This window comes from Nothobranchius furzeri, chromosome 15 (assembly GCF_043380555.1).
Source record: "Nothobranchius furzeri strain GRZ-AD chromosome 15, NfurGRZ-RIMD1, whole genome shotgun sequence".
NCBI classification, from domain to species: domain Eukaryota; kingdom Metazoa; phylum Chordata; class Actinopteri; order Cyprinodontiformes; family Nothobranchiidae; genus Nothobranchius; species Nothobranchius furzeri.
Window position 1 is genome coordinate 46,411,350 of NC_091755.1, and position 17,454 is coordinate 46,428,803.

A 17,454-nucleotide genomic window follows, 5' to 3' on the forward strand; every position below is an offset into this window, starting at 1 on the left:
GTGCTTTGAGCTGTCTGGTCCCTGTTGGGGACCAGGTGTGGCGTACCTGTTTGAAGGTGTGCAGGACTTCCTGTCTCTGGCTGAAGTGTCTAAAAAGCAGCTGCAGAGCTCCAGACACCAGAGGAGCGTAATTGTGCATCGTGAGATGGATCAGAACCCGCAGGAACATCCTACCGCCTTCATCATCCACCTCCAGGATGCTGTTTCCCTTCCTACACACACACACACACACACACACACACACACACACACACACACACACACACACACACACACACACACACACACCTCATTACAACCTAACCTGCAGTCTCAATACCCACACTGCAGCCCATAGTCCTCAGCCTTGGAGGAAGTGCATGTAAGCCTTTGAGAGCACCGGGTCCTCTTGCTACAATGAAACTGAATGATCACCATTTCACTCAACAATATTTAAAAGGCATCTTTCCAACAGAGAAACATGCAATTGTAACCATACACAATAATAAAATAATCAATATACACCAGCTTAGTGGCCCAGTGGTATGTGTGCCCCTAAGACTGGGAGAGCGTTGGATCAAATCCATGGTTGGGTCATACCAAAAGCCTTACCAATGGGGTTAAACCACCTAATGGTTCCTGTGTGGCGTCTGTGGCTCACCACTCCCCCAGGAATGGGTCAGATATAGAGCAATAACTGTCACCAGTGTGTGATGACTGATGGGACTTTTACTTGGGAAAACCACTAAAGCCATTTCTGCCTTCTCAAAATTCCCACACAGCAATGGATTGTGGGTAATACCTAGATCAAGGGTGCAAAAGAGGCGGGGCCGAGGTCCACACTCCAGAACTGAGACATCCTACACACTCGCACCCCTGGATGGGAATGTCCATTTTAAAGGGCAGTGTGGAAGTATTGGGACCAGGCCAAAGACTTGATGACCTACCTGACACCAAACATGGCCTCTGCCTGCTCTCCAATCTGCTGCAGGTTGATGGTGGCTGAAGAGGGACAAAAATGTCAAGAATTTGACAACAAACTCAGTTTATACAGCAGACGAATAATTTTTTACCAGAGCTGGAAGAAGAGGCAAAACATTTATAAATGAAAAATAAGTAACGGGTTCAATAATTCCTTATTAGGTTTAACATCTGCTCTGACCGCTCAGAGTCAGTCTAACATTCCACAGCAGAAGAAGAAAAAGTACTGATGCTGGGGAATAAGGTGACTGTGGTGATGCTGCTTAACGTCAGGGTCACCGTGGTAACCACTTAGTGATGATGAGCTGAAGCTCCATCCAACTGGTCGACTCTTGATTCGAGGCACCGTGACGATTCATTCGCTCTATTCCGCCATCAAGCGGACGATTCAAGTAAAACTTTAAACTGACAAAATAAATGCTTATGATGGAAATATATTCTTAATATTGCCTTAAACTGTCCTTCTAGTATACTGTCTGGTCCAGGACATGGGGTTTCCACAGCACGGTGTGGGGATCAGTGGCGTTTGGCTGCCCCTTTTATTTCGAATCCGGCGCGAAGCGGCGAGCCACTTCCCGAATCGGTCACGCGGTACGGACCGCCAACGAGGTCTCTAACGTCACTGCTTATGTAATCAACACAAGCCTCGATACGCGCTTCACAAAAAAATCTTCCTGGGTACCCGACACACGCTTCGAAGCGTCGACACATCACTAGTAACCACCAGTGGCTCATCAGGGTCACCTGTGCCCCCCCCCCCCCCCCCCCCCCCCAACTTTGATAATAAACTTCCTATGTTTTCTAACTAGCTTCAAACTCTTGATGGAAAAGTTGCCTGCTCAGGCGTAACATCCTGAGGGGGCGGGGCTTCATCTCCATGTGCACACCTCACTATTCCTGGTTGAACCACTGGGTGAGATGTACAATTTTCCCGTTACATTTTATGAAACTTAACAGCAACTAAAGAACATCAAAGCCACCAGTCCTGTTTTACCTGCTTGTTCCATGTTGGTGGTAGCGTCGGCTTCAGCCATCGGATAAACATCCACAAACTCCTTCTTAAAGACCGACAGCAGGAAGGAGATGCGGTAGTCCAGACGGACGTTCAGGATGAACTGATGAAGAGGAGACGAAGGTGGGTTAGGCTGTTCTGTTCCCAACTGAGCTGAACTTGATTTATCATCATATCAATTATTTATCTTAAAACTTTCATCAGCAGCTTTATGGGTTAACTCACTGTCTTCATGGGTGACCCCGCCAGGAAAGGTGACCATTGAGCAGGGTCGATGGTTTATCCCTTGAGGTCCATGTGGCAGGGGTGAGGTGGTGCTCACTCCTCACCCCTGCTCAATGGTCACCTTTCCTGGCGGGGTCACCCATGAAGACAGTGGGAGGGTAAAGTATTTTTGTAACAACCGTTTTTACAGATTAAACTAATGACACTCCCTCCGTGACGTCACCCGTAGGTTTCTGGAGCAGAACTGAGCACCAATGTGCGGCTCCCACCACCGCTACCTTGGCCCCTCCTGGATAATACAAAAATGGACAAGGAGGTGGAGCTGAGAGTGGGACTGTGGCGATGTGGGCAGATGACTGACACACATCAAACCCCGAGTCGATGCTTTTAGCCAGAAAACAAGGCCGAGTGGCTAACATGAAGCAAGCAGCAACTCACCGAAATGAGGCGTTACTGTGGTCTCCCTCGGGGAGCTGCACAGGTGCCCGGCCCCGGTTACAGCGATCAGAGCATGCTGCAGCCCTGCTCCACCGCAGTCAGACATCCGCACAGCTGCTGCTACAGGAGTTTTGGTACCGTCTCCCTCCCTTCAACAGCGAAAGCTTCGTGGTCAGAAGGGAGGGAGACATAGCTGCGAGCTAACCGAAGCTAACAAAGGTTTTCAGGCGCTTTTGGCCAGAACATAGCAGCTTCGCGGTCAGAGATCCCGCTGCAGAAAGGAGGGAGACGGTACAAAGTCTCGGTACCCAACCCTACCAACATCCGCCAGCATTATATCTCACCCATTTTTTGACCAAGCAGCATTAAATGCACAGAAGTTGACCCTGTCGAACAAGCAGATTTCTAACGTGAGGCCGAGGCCTTTCCCAGAGCTAGCCACCAGCGCTAGCTCCGACAGCTCATCTGCTGTCTGTCAATCAAAAGGACACGCCCCTAATTATTCCTTATTTTAAGCTTTAATTACATCAAAACAGATGAGTTATAAAAACTCACTGCCCCCAGAGTTGTCATGACATTAACCCGGAGCTTTTTTTTACCTAAAATGTTGTTTTTAACCTTGCTGAAAAATCTTTATTCCAGCTGTGGAACATTGGAGCCTGCCCCTAGTGGATGAGAGGGGAACTGATTGCCCTTTGGGGTAAACCCAAAGTATAAATACTGTAAATCCTCTAATACAGGCCGGTATTCAATTAAAGGCCGGGTCTCCAATTTTGGCCGGTGTCGGCGGAGGTGAATAATGGCCTGTCTCTTATTGTGGCTGGGTGGAATGTGGTAACAAGCAAATACGGGGGCGGTTGTGTCATCGTCTCACTTTTGATTTGCCAGTGATAGACCGCGAGGGTAACTTTAACCGTGCGGAGACGACGAGGAGGCGAAAATTTGATATCAAGTTCAAAGAGAACGTGCACTGCAGAACACTCTGGGGAGCAATAGGGGTTGTATGAACTAGTCGACTTCACTATAGTGACTTTTTATGCCTGTCGTCGACTAGTCGCTGTCACGTGATAATGACCGGCAAGATGCAGTCCTCGGAAAAGACAGCAGCCTGCTGTCAGCAGGTGACAAGCTCCTGCGCTCGGGGGTGGGGGGTGGGGGGGGGGGGGGGGGGGGGGGGAACGCGCTGTGCCAGAGCGTTGGTACTGACACGCGATCGTTCATGTCGGTTCATTTCCTTTAATGTTTTCTGTCTTTTATTTGAATATGTGGGCGCAATTTTAATTGTCAAAAACTCCAGCGAACAATTAGTTCATTTTGCTCAAATAGAAATAGAGGCTTGCCTCTAATTCTGGCCCTCCTTCCAATAAAGGCCCGGAGCTTGATGAGCTTGAGTCAAATACAGGCCCAGGCCTGTATTAGAGGATTTACGGTAATAATAAACGTTTCTGACCTGTAAAATCTCCAGGATCTTGAGTTTGGTGTCCATGACTACCAGGTCCTGCTTATCAAGACTGTCTTTTCCATCTCTCGGTCCCTCCAGCACGAATCCTGATCCTCTGCCAGCAGCACCTCCTGACATGGACTGCTTCCTGTTGAGGACCATGGTGGTCATCATGTGACCCATCCCATGTATGGAGCGCTTCACGCTCTTCCCTGTAGACACCAAACAAGTTCATCAGCATTGTGCAGCCAAAGTGTAGCTGGAGCTGGGTCAACAGGAACCAGAACCAGGAGCACCTGATCCTTCCTCCGGGAACATCTCGCCAGCTTGTGTGAGATTGGGCCGACAGTCAATGATCCCCAGCAGGGTCCTGGTGAGTCTGAGAAGCTCAAAGAAGCTGTAGAAACCAAAGTAGATGAGATGTCGGGCCAAGCTAACCACCTGCAAGGAGAACGGAGACAAAAGCCGTGAAGACGGGAAGAGGAGGACTGAAGGAGGCAGGAGGCATTAGAAGACCTCGTATGTGAGTTTGTTCTTCTCCTCGTTGTGAAACGGCAGCTCCTCATTCAGAACGTTGTTGAGATACTCCTCCATGAACGCCATGGTGTTGGCAAAGCGATTCTTCTTGTTGTCTCTGCTGTCGTCCAAGTTGGAATCGTAACTGAAGACAAACACGTGAAGACTTTAGAACATCCACCTAAGATCTAGGAGGAACTCTGGGCTGAAGACAGCATGTTGAACATGTTAGGGGTCTCCTTAGATTTTCATATGAAGATCATGGTTCCTCCACCAGAGCAGGGACCAAGTGCTCCAGACTCTAGAAATCCTGCAGGGACTGAAACCTGCCTTCAGGTCCACACCTGGACCTGTCGAGACCAACGAGTCCTCAGACTAGATTAAGAATCCGGTTGCTTCCAAACTAAAACCACTGTAGGTCTAAATGCTCTAGATCTTCATGGCTGGTCAGTCGTTCTGTAAATCTCATCAGAACCAAACCTCAGCTGATTTTAATAAAGCAAGAAAATCCACCAACTCTTTGATGGTGATGGAGGTCGGGATCTCCGTCCAGAGGCGAGCAAATTTGACGGGGGTCACGAGCTCTTGGGGGTCTCGGTCTACGTGGGCGTGCAGCATGAGGCGACAGAAGGACGCCCGCAGGTCAAAGGGCAGCGACTCGTCCATCATGCAGAGGAAGATGAGCTCCACGTCCAGCTGCTTGGAGATCTCATGGATAGCCAGGTACTGGCGGTCCAAACACATGCGGGCAAAGAGCTTCAGCTGGTACCTGAGAGGGCCAGGACACAAAGGCTCCATTTAGAAGACCTGACGAGGCTCCTGTGGACGGTGTCTGGTGGACTTACCTGTAGTAGGTAAGGACGTTCTCATCGTGGGCGTTTCCCTGTCTTGCCTCCTGAGACAGCTGTCTGATGCTCTTCTCCTGTGTCTCTTTGTTCCTATCAGACCAAACCAGCCACACCTACACCAGGACAACAGAAAGGGACTTAAGGATTCTGTCCTCCAAAATGTCCAACCAAACCCACGGAAAAACTTCTCCGTCCAACAGGGTTCCCAGAACTAAGCGGATAGCCTGGCCAGCCAGCCCCCACCTCGTCCTCGTCTCCATAATCCTCCATCCCTGTGTAATCCCCCTGGACACCACCATGGGGCGCTTCTTTAGGGACTCGGCGCCTGGAAGCAGAAACAACAAATGAAGCATTTTTTTATTTAAAAAAAAAACTTGTTTTGTTGGTGCCGCCCCCTGCTGGTTGAAGCTGGACAGCTTTTTCTGCAGACGCCAAAACTGGAACGAGCAGGTTTTAACTCGGAGCTGAGGACTCAGTGGGGCGACTGAAAGTTTCGCTGTTGTAACCCCATCTCTCGTTTTATTTGTGTGTTTTTATTTATCATTTATTTAATCTGTAAAGCACTTTGGTGGCGTGTTTGTGTCTGGAAAGTGCTGCAGAGAAAATAACATGGCTGACGCCGTACCCATAAGCAGTAAAAACGTTTAAATCCTAAAATTAGGATTATATATTTTAAACTTTTTACAACTTTAAGACCTGCAGAAACCTTCTGTTTTGTTTATTATACACGTTTGCATTTATGTCAACAATCAGCTGTGGGGAAAAAAGTGTCTGAAAATAAAGTAGGCCAGATCCTGATCCAGAACCAGATTCTGTTCCGAGATCCTGATCCTAATCCAGATCCAGATTCTGTTCGAGATCCTGATCCTAATCCAGATCCAGATTCTGTTTGAGATCCTGATTCTGATCCAGAACCAGATTCTGTTTGAGATCCTGATTCTGATCCAGAACCAGATTCTGTTCCGAGATCCTGATCCTAATCCAGATCCAGATTCTGTTTGAGATCCTGATTCTGATCCAGAACCAGATTCTGTTCGAGATCCTGATTCTGATCCAGAACCAGATTCTGTTCGAGATCCTGATCCTGATTCTGATCCAGAACCAGATTCTGTTTGAGATCCTGATTCTGATCCAGAACCAGATTCTGTTCAAGATCCTGATCCTGATTCTGATCCAGAACCAGATTCTGTTTGAGATCCTGATTCTGATCCAGAACCAGATTCTGTTCGAGATCCTGATCCAGAACCAGATTCTGTTCCGAGATCCTGATCCTAATCCAGATCCAGATTCTGTTCGAGATCCTGATCCTAATCCAGATCCAGATTCTGTTTGAGATCCTGATTCTGATCCAGAACCAGATTCTGTTTGAGATCCTGATTCTGATCCAGAACCAGATTCTGTTCCGAGATCCTGATCCTAATCCAGATCCAGATTCTGTTTGAGATCCTGATTCTGATCCAGAACCAGATTCTGTTCGAGATCCTGATTCTGATTCTGATCCAGAACCAGATTCTGTTCGAGATCCTGATCCTGATTCTGATCCAGAACCAGATTCTGTTTGAGATCCTGATTCTGATCCAGAACCAGATTCTGTTCGAGATCCTGATCCTGATTCTGATCCAGAACCATATTCTGTTTGAGATCCTGATTCTGATCCAGAACCAGATTCTGTTCGAGATCCTGATCCAGAACCAGATTCTGTTCCGAGATCCTGATCCTAATCCAGATCCAGATTCTGTTTGAGATCCTGATTCTGATCCAGAACCAGATTCTGTTCGAGATCCTGATTCTGATTCTGATCCAGAACCAGATTCTGTTCGAGATCCTGATCCTGATTCTGATCCAGAACCATATTCTGTTTGAGATCCTGATTCTGATCCAGAACCAGATTCTGTTCGAGATCCTGATCCAGAACCAGATTCTGTTCCGAGATCCTGATCCTAATCCAGATCCACATTCTGTTTGAGATCCTGATTCTGATCCAGAACCAGATTCTGTTCGAGATCCTGATCCTGATCCAGAACCAGATTCTGTTCGAGATCCTGATCCTGATTCTGATCCAGAACCAGATTCTGTTCGAGATCCTGATTCTGATCCAGAACCAGATTCTGTTCGAGATCCTGATCCTGATTCTGATCCAGAACCAGATTCTGTTCGAGATCCTGATTCTGATCCAGAACCAGATTCTGTTCGAGATCCTGATCCTGATTCTGATCCAGAACCAGACTCTGTTCTAGATCTTGATCCAGGTCCAGATCAGACTTGTTTTTGTGAACTAATTTCTTCTAGTTCTGACTCACTCTGTCTTGATGAGGATGTCCTGGTTATCCGGATCGAGAACACATTTACAGATCAGCTCCTGTGTGACGGGGATGGCCACGTTGTTAGACACACACAGGTCTGACAGGTAGTCCAGAAACCTACACAAGCACATGAGATGCTAGAGGGAATCAGAACATCAGACATGCCACAGGGCCCAGTGTAAGGTCAGAGAACACCAGCTGACCAGGCAGCATCAGAACAGTTTCAGAACCTGCAGACCCACATGAGTACCTGGGCTCTCGGTTCTTGCGGACCAAGCTTACGAAGGTCTCCACCTCAGTCTTGGTGATGTGTTTCTCCAGCAGTTTGCGGTTGTTGTGCAGCAGGGCAGTGATCGTATCTTCGGCCAGGATGTCGTAACCAATCTGGCTCTGCATCACACCAAAATGCTTCGCTATGTGCTCCTGGGGGGAGGAGCCAGAAGTACATCACCTATACTTCTGCCAAAATCCTCATAATTAGTTTAAAAACAAGAATTTCTGTAGATCAGTAATGGCTTGCTCGTTTTAAATGTTGCAGAAATTAAACACCTGAAACTTCTACATGTGGAGTTCCTCAGGGCTCCACTCTGGGCCGTTTAGTGCTTTACACTACCCAGGCGGTGACCAGAGTGCTTAACATTTAAAATGTAATTAAGAACAAGTAAAACATTTTATAAAATCACTGTTAAAAAAAACAGCAATAACAAGTGAAGTTAAAGGTGCAGTATGTAAGAACATAGTGAGAATTTTACAGTGAGAAAATCCCAAAAGTGTCGGATGTTTCAGTCATTTAGGAAGGAAGGTTGTAATGAAACATGTTTCAGCTGGCTGCTGGATTGTCAGTTTTTCTTCTTTACAAATAAAGGAAGGAGGGACATAACTACTGTTCACCATCAGTGTGTGTGTGTGTGTGTGTGGTGGTGGTGGTGGTAGGGGGGGGGGGTCTCTGCGAACTAATGCTGCAGCACCCATGATATTAATTTGACAACAGCCAGCAAAAAGCTCCAGTTGTTTGAAGTGGTTGCGGTCAACACATTTTACAACAGGTTGCCATTTTTACTTCGTTTCTACATAATGCACCTTTAAAATACTAACAAAATCAAGAGCACAACTCTCCAGGGCATTCGAAAGCCCTACAAAAGAGATCAGGAGGTAGTTTGTTCCACAGCGTTGGCGCTTTGAACGACCGCCCCGCCGTCTGTGTCTGGATTGTTGAACATGTAAATAAAACTAACAGGAAGATCTTGTTTCTCTTAGGTGTGTTCTTGCTGTGCGTTATTTCTAATTCCATGTTGTCGTTCTTTTTTTTAAAACACTGACATGGGCAATAAACAAAGGGAAACGACAAACAAAAACAAAAAGCAAAGAACAACCCAAAAAAAGAACCAGAAACTCAGAAAGACAAGAACCAAGACCAGTGATAACCCTACCATACATCAGAGGCATAACGGAAAAAATAAGAGCAACAATGAAAAAACACAACATAAACACACCAACAAAACCATACACAACAGTTAGAAACAGATTAGTGCACCCAAAAGACAAAATATCAGCTGGACAAAAATGTGGAGTCGTTTACGAAATCCCATGCAAACTCTGCAATAAAACATACATAGGAGAACCCGGACGCCAACTCAACACACGAACAATAGAACACAGAAAGGAGTGCGAGAAAGAGGCAAGCCGAAAACACACAAGAGCAGCAAAAGAAGAAGCAGAAAGCACAATAAAGAAGTCAGTCATAACAGAACATTGCTTAAGAGAAAACCATAAAATGGACTGGGACAGCACACGGATCATAAACACCGAACAACAAAAATACAACAGATGGATCAAGGAAGCAATCGAGATAAGGAGACGTGGATGTGGGACCATGAACAGAGACGACGGAGTTTACACGCTGGACCACGCATGGGACCGCATCGTCAGAGAGGGGACAGCGGGCAGTAGAGGGCGACAACGTCCTCTGCTGCCCGCAGATAAACGGAGAAGGAAGTGACGCCACCATCAGCGTCAGCCTGAAGAAGCCGTCAGTGAAACGTAGCGTCAATAACAGGTAGCAAAACCGTTTCTGTCTTGTTTCTCTGCCAACTTTTGGCTCTCGCTGATGTAAGAAGGGGCGGGGCCAGGAATACCTTTAAACACAAACATTATAATCCCGAATCCAATCCTAAATCCACCAGGGAGCCAATGAAGTGATGAGAACTGGAGTGCTGCCGCCTAGAGGTGCGTTTTGAACCCGGTGAGGTGTTTTCTTGGTAAACTCTCAAAAGCGTTGCAGTAGTCCAACAGGAGCGGATGAAAGCGTGTCGGGCTCTTTTTAGCATCACAGCCACTTAGAAATGTTTTACTTTAGCTCGAAGAAGCTAGTCTTGACTACGGCATCAATCATGGCGTTATTGAATGACACCCAAAGCGGACTCTGATGCTTCCTGTATCTGGATTAGACAAACCCATTCACATTGGGTCTTATTGCTTCTGTTTAGTTAAACCAGGTAACCTCTAGTTACCCGGACCTGGGCTCCATCCTCACCTGGTTTTTGCGGTAGTCGTCCTGAGAGTGTCTCAGGACTCTGTAGCAGAGTCTGAGCATGTACTTGTACAGCGTGTTCTTCTGGTCCATCAGCTCCTCCAGACGCAGCAGAGGTCCCTCCCCTCCCCCCCGGTCCTTAAAGGGAGCCTTTATGATGCCGAAGATCTGAACACAAACAAGAGGCGTCACTTCCTGCTTCACTAGTGCATCGTGGGTAACCCTCTCACCTGCTTCAGGATGTTCTGCTCCCTCATCAGTTTCTGCCTCTCTCGGTTGGGTTTGGTCATCACCACGTCCAGAACCTGCTGACCGCTGTTCACAACATCAGCTACGAAGAAAACCACGTCCTCCAGCAGCTTGATGGCAAACCTGGCAAACACAAATCCAGATCAGCATCGACCCGTTCCAACAAAAACCGGACCAGGTTCTGGTTTTTCAACCGGAGGCTGGAACGGCACCTTCGGTCGTTCGGGCAGATGAAGCCCGAGTTGAACTGCTTCACCACGGTGGCCAGCATGGCGCTGGCATCATTAGCAAAGTCCAGATCCCGGATCTCCATCACAGGAACCGAGACGATGGAGAACGCCTCCTTGTCTTCTTTGGTGGGACACGTCCCCAACTGCAGGACACGTCACGCGGGTCCAATATTTAGATCCAGGAACCAAAAAAAAACCAGAAAAATTCACATTTTCATGAGGTTTTTTCTTTTGGTTTGAAGACGACTGATCTTGTTTCTAAATCTGAATCAGCTGATCCGTCTACAAGGTCACCATGAGCCTGATGGGTCGCTCCTCGTCCACGTCGATGGGAACGTTAGTGCTCTGGATCCACGTGTTGGTGCACAGATGTCTGAGCCGCACGTACGAGTTCCTGAAACGCACACAGCACTTTTCAACCCAATAAACAGAACTTCATCCTTTACTTCTGAGCGTCTACGGCTGTGTGGCTTCAGCAGTAAATCTGGCGACTTTCAAAATAAAAGCTCCACATTTTGATCACTTAAGGATTTAATTTTGGGTTTGTTTCACACAAACGTGATGAGTAGTTCTGGACACCCGGATGTGAGAAAGAAGCAGCAACAACAAACACCGTGACTCGTTTAATCATACGGTTCAGACTCTTATTGTGAAACAGGAAGTGTCCTACCGTGGAACGAAGGAGTCGGTTTTCTGGAGGGTGGTCGGGTCCAGCTCGAATAGCGAGGCAATGTCGTTCCCATGAGGAACGACCACCAGCTTGTACTTGATCCGTTCCCCCTGGGAGCGCTTGTTGCTACGGCTACCATCCATCTGCAAGGAGGTCAGAGGTCAAGAGGAACGCTTGGTGTTTAAATACTTCCTGTCACAACACAGATTCCTGGTGATGGGATTTTTAAACCCGAGAAACTGATCAGAGACACCAGAACCGTCCTGAGACCGAGCCGAGCTGGAGCCAGAACTAACAGAACCCGATAGAACACAGACGGCAGGAACTCACCGAGGCCGACAGCTCTACGTTGTCTCCCTTATAACCCGGGTTCTCCTGCAAAAACAGCAGAACACTCCATCTCAACAACTTCAGGAAGTCCAGGATGAAATCATTCCTGCTCAGATCTCCGAGGAACACAAAGAAACCCAAATGCTGACCGTTGTGGTTCTGTTAGAATCACTGAACGTAAAACACTAAATAAATCTGAATCTAGAACCGTTCTCCAGGCTTCTGAAGCTCAGTCCAGATGTTTTTGGGTTCTCCACCTAGATGATCCAAGCTCGGTCATGATGAGATCGACCCAGATCAGAAATGTTCCAGTTGGCTTCTCCATCAGTGTGGATCAGAACCCAACGTCACTGACTGAACTGTAGCTCAGAACCAGATGGATTTGGACTTCTGAGTCCTTTAAGCTAAAACTCAAATGAAACCAGATGGGTGTTCTGGTACCAGAGTCCAAGTCCAAAGGAAAACTCTAAAGGTCTTCAGAGAGTCCAGAGACCGGGAGTTCTGGATCAGAACCTGTGGGATGTCTCTGCTCATACCTCAGCAGCCAGGTAGCTTCCTGTGGCCAGGTGTTTGAACCGGTACAGACTGTTCCAATGCCCCGCCCCCCCACGGCACGGGTCATGATGGACGACCTGACAGACCAATCAAGACACAGAGTTATAGATACACCTCTGTGTGTGTGTGTGTGTGTGTGTGTGTGTGTGTGTGTGTGTGTGTGTGTGTGAGAGACCTCGATCTCCCAGAGAGCGTTGGAGCTGGTCGCTGACGTCGCCGACTGCCTCAGCGTCGTTCTCAGGAAGACGTGCAGTTTGGTTTTGTACTCGTCGCAGGTCAGAAACTTTTCCTGTTCAGCGTGGAACAAACGCACAACATCGCCCTGACACACACACACACACACACACACACACACACACACACACACACACACACATACACACACACTAGAAATCAGTAAAGCAGCATCACGTGTTCCGCTGAGACTCATGGGAAACGTAGTTCTATCTCCAGGAGAACCTTCTGCTTTTCTCAGGAACAGGTTTGCTTTACGTCTGACCGCAGGGTCACGTGGGGTCAAACCGAAGGGTCTGCACAATGTGATCAGAGTGTAGAGGTCAAAGGTCATCAAGTCGTGACTCACTCCTTTAAGGACATCCTCTCTGTGGTCGCTGAACATCATGAACAGGTTGATTTTCCAGCTGGTGTTGCAGTTCACCGAGTTCACCTGCAGGGGGCGGGACGCACGCGCGCACACACACACACACACACACACACACACACACACACTTGTGTTGGTTGTGATGATGAACACATTCATGTTTGCGTGTTTCATATAAATAAACATGACGTCACAGCTTCAAACACTTGATTCTAGCTTTAATCGTGTGTTTCTTTGGTCTCTGATTGGTTGTTTGAGTTTGATTCACTCGTCGTCGGTGTTTTTGTGTTCCAGTGAACCTGAAGCTGTGAGTTTCACCTCTTTACATCCAGGATGGTCGGTCAGCTCGTAGTTGGAGGCGTGCAGTGGCTGGCCGGCGTTCACCGGATTCAGGATGACTTTGTCTCCGACCACCACCTGCAGTCACACCAGGAATTCACCGGAAAGTTGGAACATTCACGTCTTAATCTTTTTAAGAGCAAGGCAACTTTTATTTTTACTGATAAACTATATAAATGAGTGTCTAACCGTGCTGCAGACACGCGTAATCGATAATTTGGCACTTTAGTGCATCTTAGTTAAAAATTAAAATATTCTGCTTAAAACTGTCAGTGTAGCGCCCTCTTCAGGTAAAAACTGTGCACTGCGTTTGAATTTAAATCTGCCATCGCTATTGGCTAAGAGGTACACTATGACATTAGTTGGTACATTATGATGTCACAGTGTTGTTGTGAGCTTGTGTGTGTGTATTTGTTCTGCCTTCTCGGTTTTCCAGGCATTTGTTGCATTTTTCAAACAGGAAGTGGGATTGGAGGAAGGCGCTGGAAGGGCGTGGCTTGCTCTTTAAATACTGCGATTAGTAAAAATAAACTTATTTATTAGCTCTATTGTAAGCATTTATTCTTGATGTACATTTTTTTCTCTGGATTAAATGAAGTAAACAACCAGTTAAAGCCATGAACGTAAAAATCACTCAAAAAATCTGATTTTGTCATTTTATTAAATATTTTGTTTTCTAAATGTTGTCATTTTAATTTTGTTGTATTTCATTTTTTACGCTTTTTTAAATGTGACTTTTTATTGTTATGCAGCTCTTATTGTTTCACTACTAAATGAATGTTTTAATGTTAAAGACCATTTATTAGACATTTAAATGTACAAACTGTGTTTATAGTATAAACAGGTTCTAAAAACTTGCTTATTTTATGATTTTTTTAATTAATGATTTTTATATTTTAAAACTATTAAATCTGACAAACTTTACACTTATTCTGCATTTTTTATTGAGACGGACTCAAATGTGTTTGTGCATTATTATTATTATTATTATTATTATTATTATTATGCCTATTTAATATCTTTATAACTTAGCAGACGAGGCGTTTGTTTACGTTGTCTCCGTTGGCGCGAAGCTTCCAGAAGGGCTGGATGAAGAGCCACGAGCCTTCGTTCCCCGTGGCGTCCAGCGTCACCCGCATGGCGTTCTTCTCCAGCAGAGCCGGCAGCCGTTTGTTCACCGTCAGGTATTTGTTACTCTTCATGTGGAGCAGCTGGAACCAGAAACCAGAGTTAAACCAGAGCTGGTTCTTATCGCCACCAGCATGTGAACGATTGTGTTATAAAGCGCCTTGGGGGGTTGTCGGACTTTAGAAAGTGCTAAATAAACACAATCAAATTAAAGAAATAAAAAAAAAACAGGCTGCGCAGTGGTGCAGTGGTTAGAACTGTTGCCTTGCAGCGAGAAGGTCCTGGGTTCGCTTCCCGGCCTGGGATCTTTCTGCATGGAGATTGCATGTTCTCCCTGTGCATGCGTGGGTTCTCTGGGTTCTCCGGCTTCCTCCCACAGTCCAAAAACATGACTGTTAGGTTGATTGGTCTGTCTAAATTGTCCTTAGGTGTGTGTGTGTGTGTGTGTGTGTGTCCTGTGTGTCTCTGTGTTGCCCTGCGATGGACTGGCTCTCTGTCCAGGGTGTACCCCGCCTGATTGCCCGTTGACCGCTGGAGATATAGGCACCAGCCCCCCGCGCGACCCTACGTGGACAAAGCGGGTTCTGAAAATGGACGGATGGAAAAGAAAAACCAGATTCTGGAAGTAAAAACGTCTCCATGAAGGGTTTTTCATCGCACAGTGATGGTGAGGTCACAGACAGAAAACAGACCGATCGCTGATCGGAACCACGATGAACGTTGGACAATTCCTGTTGGAAAATGATTTTGTTATTTATCGGCAGAGATGAGTTCTGGATCAGAACTGAATTTTACCATCAGGTTAAAGATTTACCCATAATCCATCTGGTGAACCGAATCGGCCAACGTTTCAGCTCTTAGGGCCACCGAGGACCAATTTACACCAACCATCAGCTTCTTCATGTGTTTGTTTACAGGAACCAAACTTAATCACACACAGCCTAGCCAACAAAGGGTCACACATATCTCGTTGGACCACCTTCAGCTTTGATTATGACACATTCGCTGTGATGTCACCAGATTTATCTCCATCGGTGTTGCATTAACGTTTCACCAAGATCTTGCATTGATGGTGGAGTCTCCAGCACATCCCAAAGACTCTCCAAGGGGTTAAGGTCTGGACTCCGTTGATGGAATAACCTGGTCATTCAGGTAGTCAGCTGACCTCATTCTTGGAGCACTTCCTGTTGCTGAGCCTAGACCTGACCACCTGCAGCAAGCCCAGATCATAGCCCTGCCCCCACAGGCTTGTGCACTAGTCATGATGGGCGCATCCCTTCATCTGCCTCTCTTCTTACCCTGATGCGCCATCGCTCTGGACCAGGGTCCATCTGGACTCACCAGACCAGTTTAATAAAGCGTTGGACAGTTCTGAACCCAGTTTCTGCATCTCCTTTGATGTTTTCTCTGCGTGATGCCGATGATCTGACCCTTCTCACCCAGACTAACATCTTCTCCACCACCAGGTGTGTCTTTCCACCTGGTTGTTTAGGGAATGAGAAGCAGCTCACTGCACCAGTTGGGTTAAATAAGTTGTTGCAGTAATTTTCCACTAGGAGGCTCCCACCTGCCTGCTTGGTTAAATCCAGGTGGAGGCTTTGTTATTGGTCAGGCAGTGTAAATAATAAACAAAATGTTAATCTGAACTCTGAGATAAACTGGAAGCTGCGGGTCGGAGCCATACAGGAATCGGGTATCGGCCTCAAACCCAGAATCGGTGCATCCGATTTTTGTTTCAGTAGAATCGTGAGGAGCCACAGTAACGTCTCCACACCTTCACCTGCTTCACCTGCGTGTCTTTAAAAGTCAATACTGAGTCACCTATCAAAACACAGGCGGGGTGCGACTCCTGCTCAGGAGAATCAGTCACACCTGTCTCACACTGACCCCGCCCCCCAGTTTTAACAAGGCAGGATCAACATCTGGGTCACGGATCCACACATCCAACTGAGTAGGTTCTGTTAGGTGGGTCGGGATCCAACATGTACTGGCTCAGCCCTCTGAAGAGAGGGAGGGCAGGGTCACATGGTTGCCATGGTGACAGTGAGTCACAGACTTTCATGGACAAGGTTTCAATAAAAAGTTAAAGGAGGGCTGATGTGTTTTCCTAGTAACTAGTTTATACCTGCAGTCAGTCCTCGGGGGTGGGGGTGGGGGGGTTGTCGGTCCGAACCGGTCCAACAACCTACCGGAACATGTGCAGCTGCGCAGGTCCAGTAACATTCTTACTTTTTAGTGAAGGATGTTGCTTAATGTCCGTCTTCCATCGCTCAGCTAGAAGCTCCACCGGTGAAGTGCTGCAGTTCCAGCAGGGGGCGACGTTCTAAAGAACCTAACCATCAGAACCCAAACATAACCTCTTGGGAATAAACGTAGGTACTGGCTGTGAAAAAGATCCAAACTTCAATATCAGCTGCATCAAAAACTAGTGATGCACCGATATGAAATGTTTGGGCCGATACCGATATTAAGATCACCGTTATGGCTGATACCGATATTCTGACATTAATGCTTCTAAAATCAGCAGATTTTGCATAGAATGAAAATTAATAAAGCTGGATTTACGTTATTATGTACACACACACACACACACACACATTTACGGTTCTGAGATGATTTCATTCACTGTTAACAAAACTAAACAATTACACACACACACACACACACACACACACACACACCCGAAAGAGGCAAACAAATGGAAATGAGATGGAAAAAATATTGGTTGTTAAAGGGACTTTACGGAGTTTTGAATTTTTATGCTCGCGATCGCCCCCTCAGGCCAAAAGCATAACGACAGCTTCAATAGTAGGCTCGTGCACGAGGCGCGCATGCTGTACGTGCACACTCCTTAATGAAAATAACAGCTGAGACAGTCCCGTGTGTGTGTGTGTGTGTGTGTGGGTGGCCCGGAGGACAGAGGACAGGAGAACACACAGCTAATTAATTAAATAATTTGGTTCTGTAGCTTTCTCTTCAGCACAGCCGACAAAGGTTTATGATGGGTCAGTCCTCCTGCATGCTCAGATCATTCCCTTCCCTTGCTTGAAAAATTGTTCCAAAATGAAAGTTGAACCCA

General features: G+C 46.8%; 1 protein-coding gene across 2 annotated transcripts in view; it reads right to left on the minus strand.

Annotated features, from left to right (window-relative positions):
• The window catches only part of itpr3 (inositol 1,4,5-trisphosphate receptor, type 3), a 55,605-nt gene that overhangs the window by 16,172 nt on the left and 21,979 nt on the right, over positions 1–17,454 (minus strand). For both annotated transcript variants that reach the window (XM_015968843.3, XM_015968841.3), the window contains exons 5-26: positions 14,300–14,458; positions 13,227–13,325; positions 12,891–12,974; positions 12,483–12,629; positions 12,289–12,384; positions 11,753–11,797; positions 11,423–11,565; positions 11,047–11,146; positions 10,735–10,895; positions 10,504–10,645; positions 10,277–10,441; positions 7,994–8,166; positions 7,741–7,860; positions 5,684–5,765; positions 5,438–5,553; positions 5,110–5,361; positions 4,593–4,737; positions 4,373–4,517; positions 4,086–4,288; positions 1,955–2,075; positions 927–981; positions 47–212 (exon numbers count right to left, since the gene is read on the minus strand). In XM_015968843.3, the coding sequence (XP_015824329.3) occupies positions 47–212; positions 927–981; positions 1,955–2,075; positions 4,086–4,288; positions 4,373–4,517; positions 4,593–4,737; positions 5,110–5,361; positions 5,438–5,553; positions 5,684–5,765; positions 7,741–7,860; positions 7,994–8,166; positions 10,277–10,441; positions 10,504–10,645; positions 10,735–10,895; positions 11,047–11,146; positions 11,423–11,565; positions 11,753–11,797; positions 12,289–12,384; positions 12,483–12,629; positions 12,891–12,974; positions 13,227–13,325; positions 14,300–14,458 (2,919 nt within the window). The remainder of the gene's footprint in view (positions 1–46; positions 213–926; positions 982–1,954; positions 2,076–4,085; positions 4,289–4,372; positions 4,518–4,592; positions 4,738–5,109; positions 5,362–5,437; positions 5,554–5,683; positions 5,766–7,740; positions 7,861–7,993; positions 8,167–10,276; positions 10,442–10,503; positions 10,646–10,734; positions 10,896–11,046; positions 11,147–11,422; positions 11,566–11,752; positions 11,798–12,288; positions 12,385–12,482; positions 12,630–12,890; positions 12,975–13,226; positions 13,326–14,299; positions 14,459–17,454) is intronic.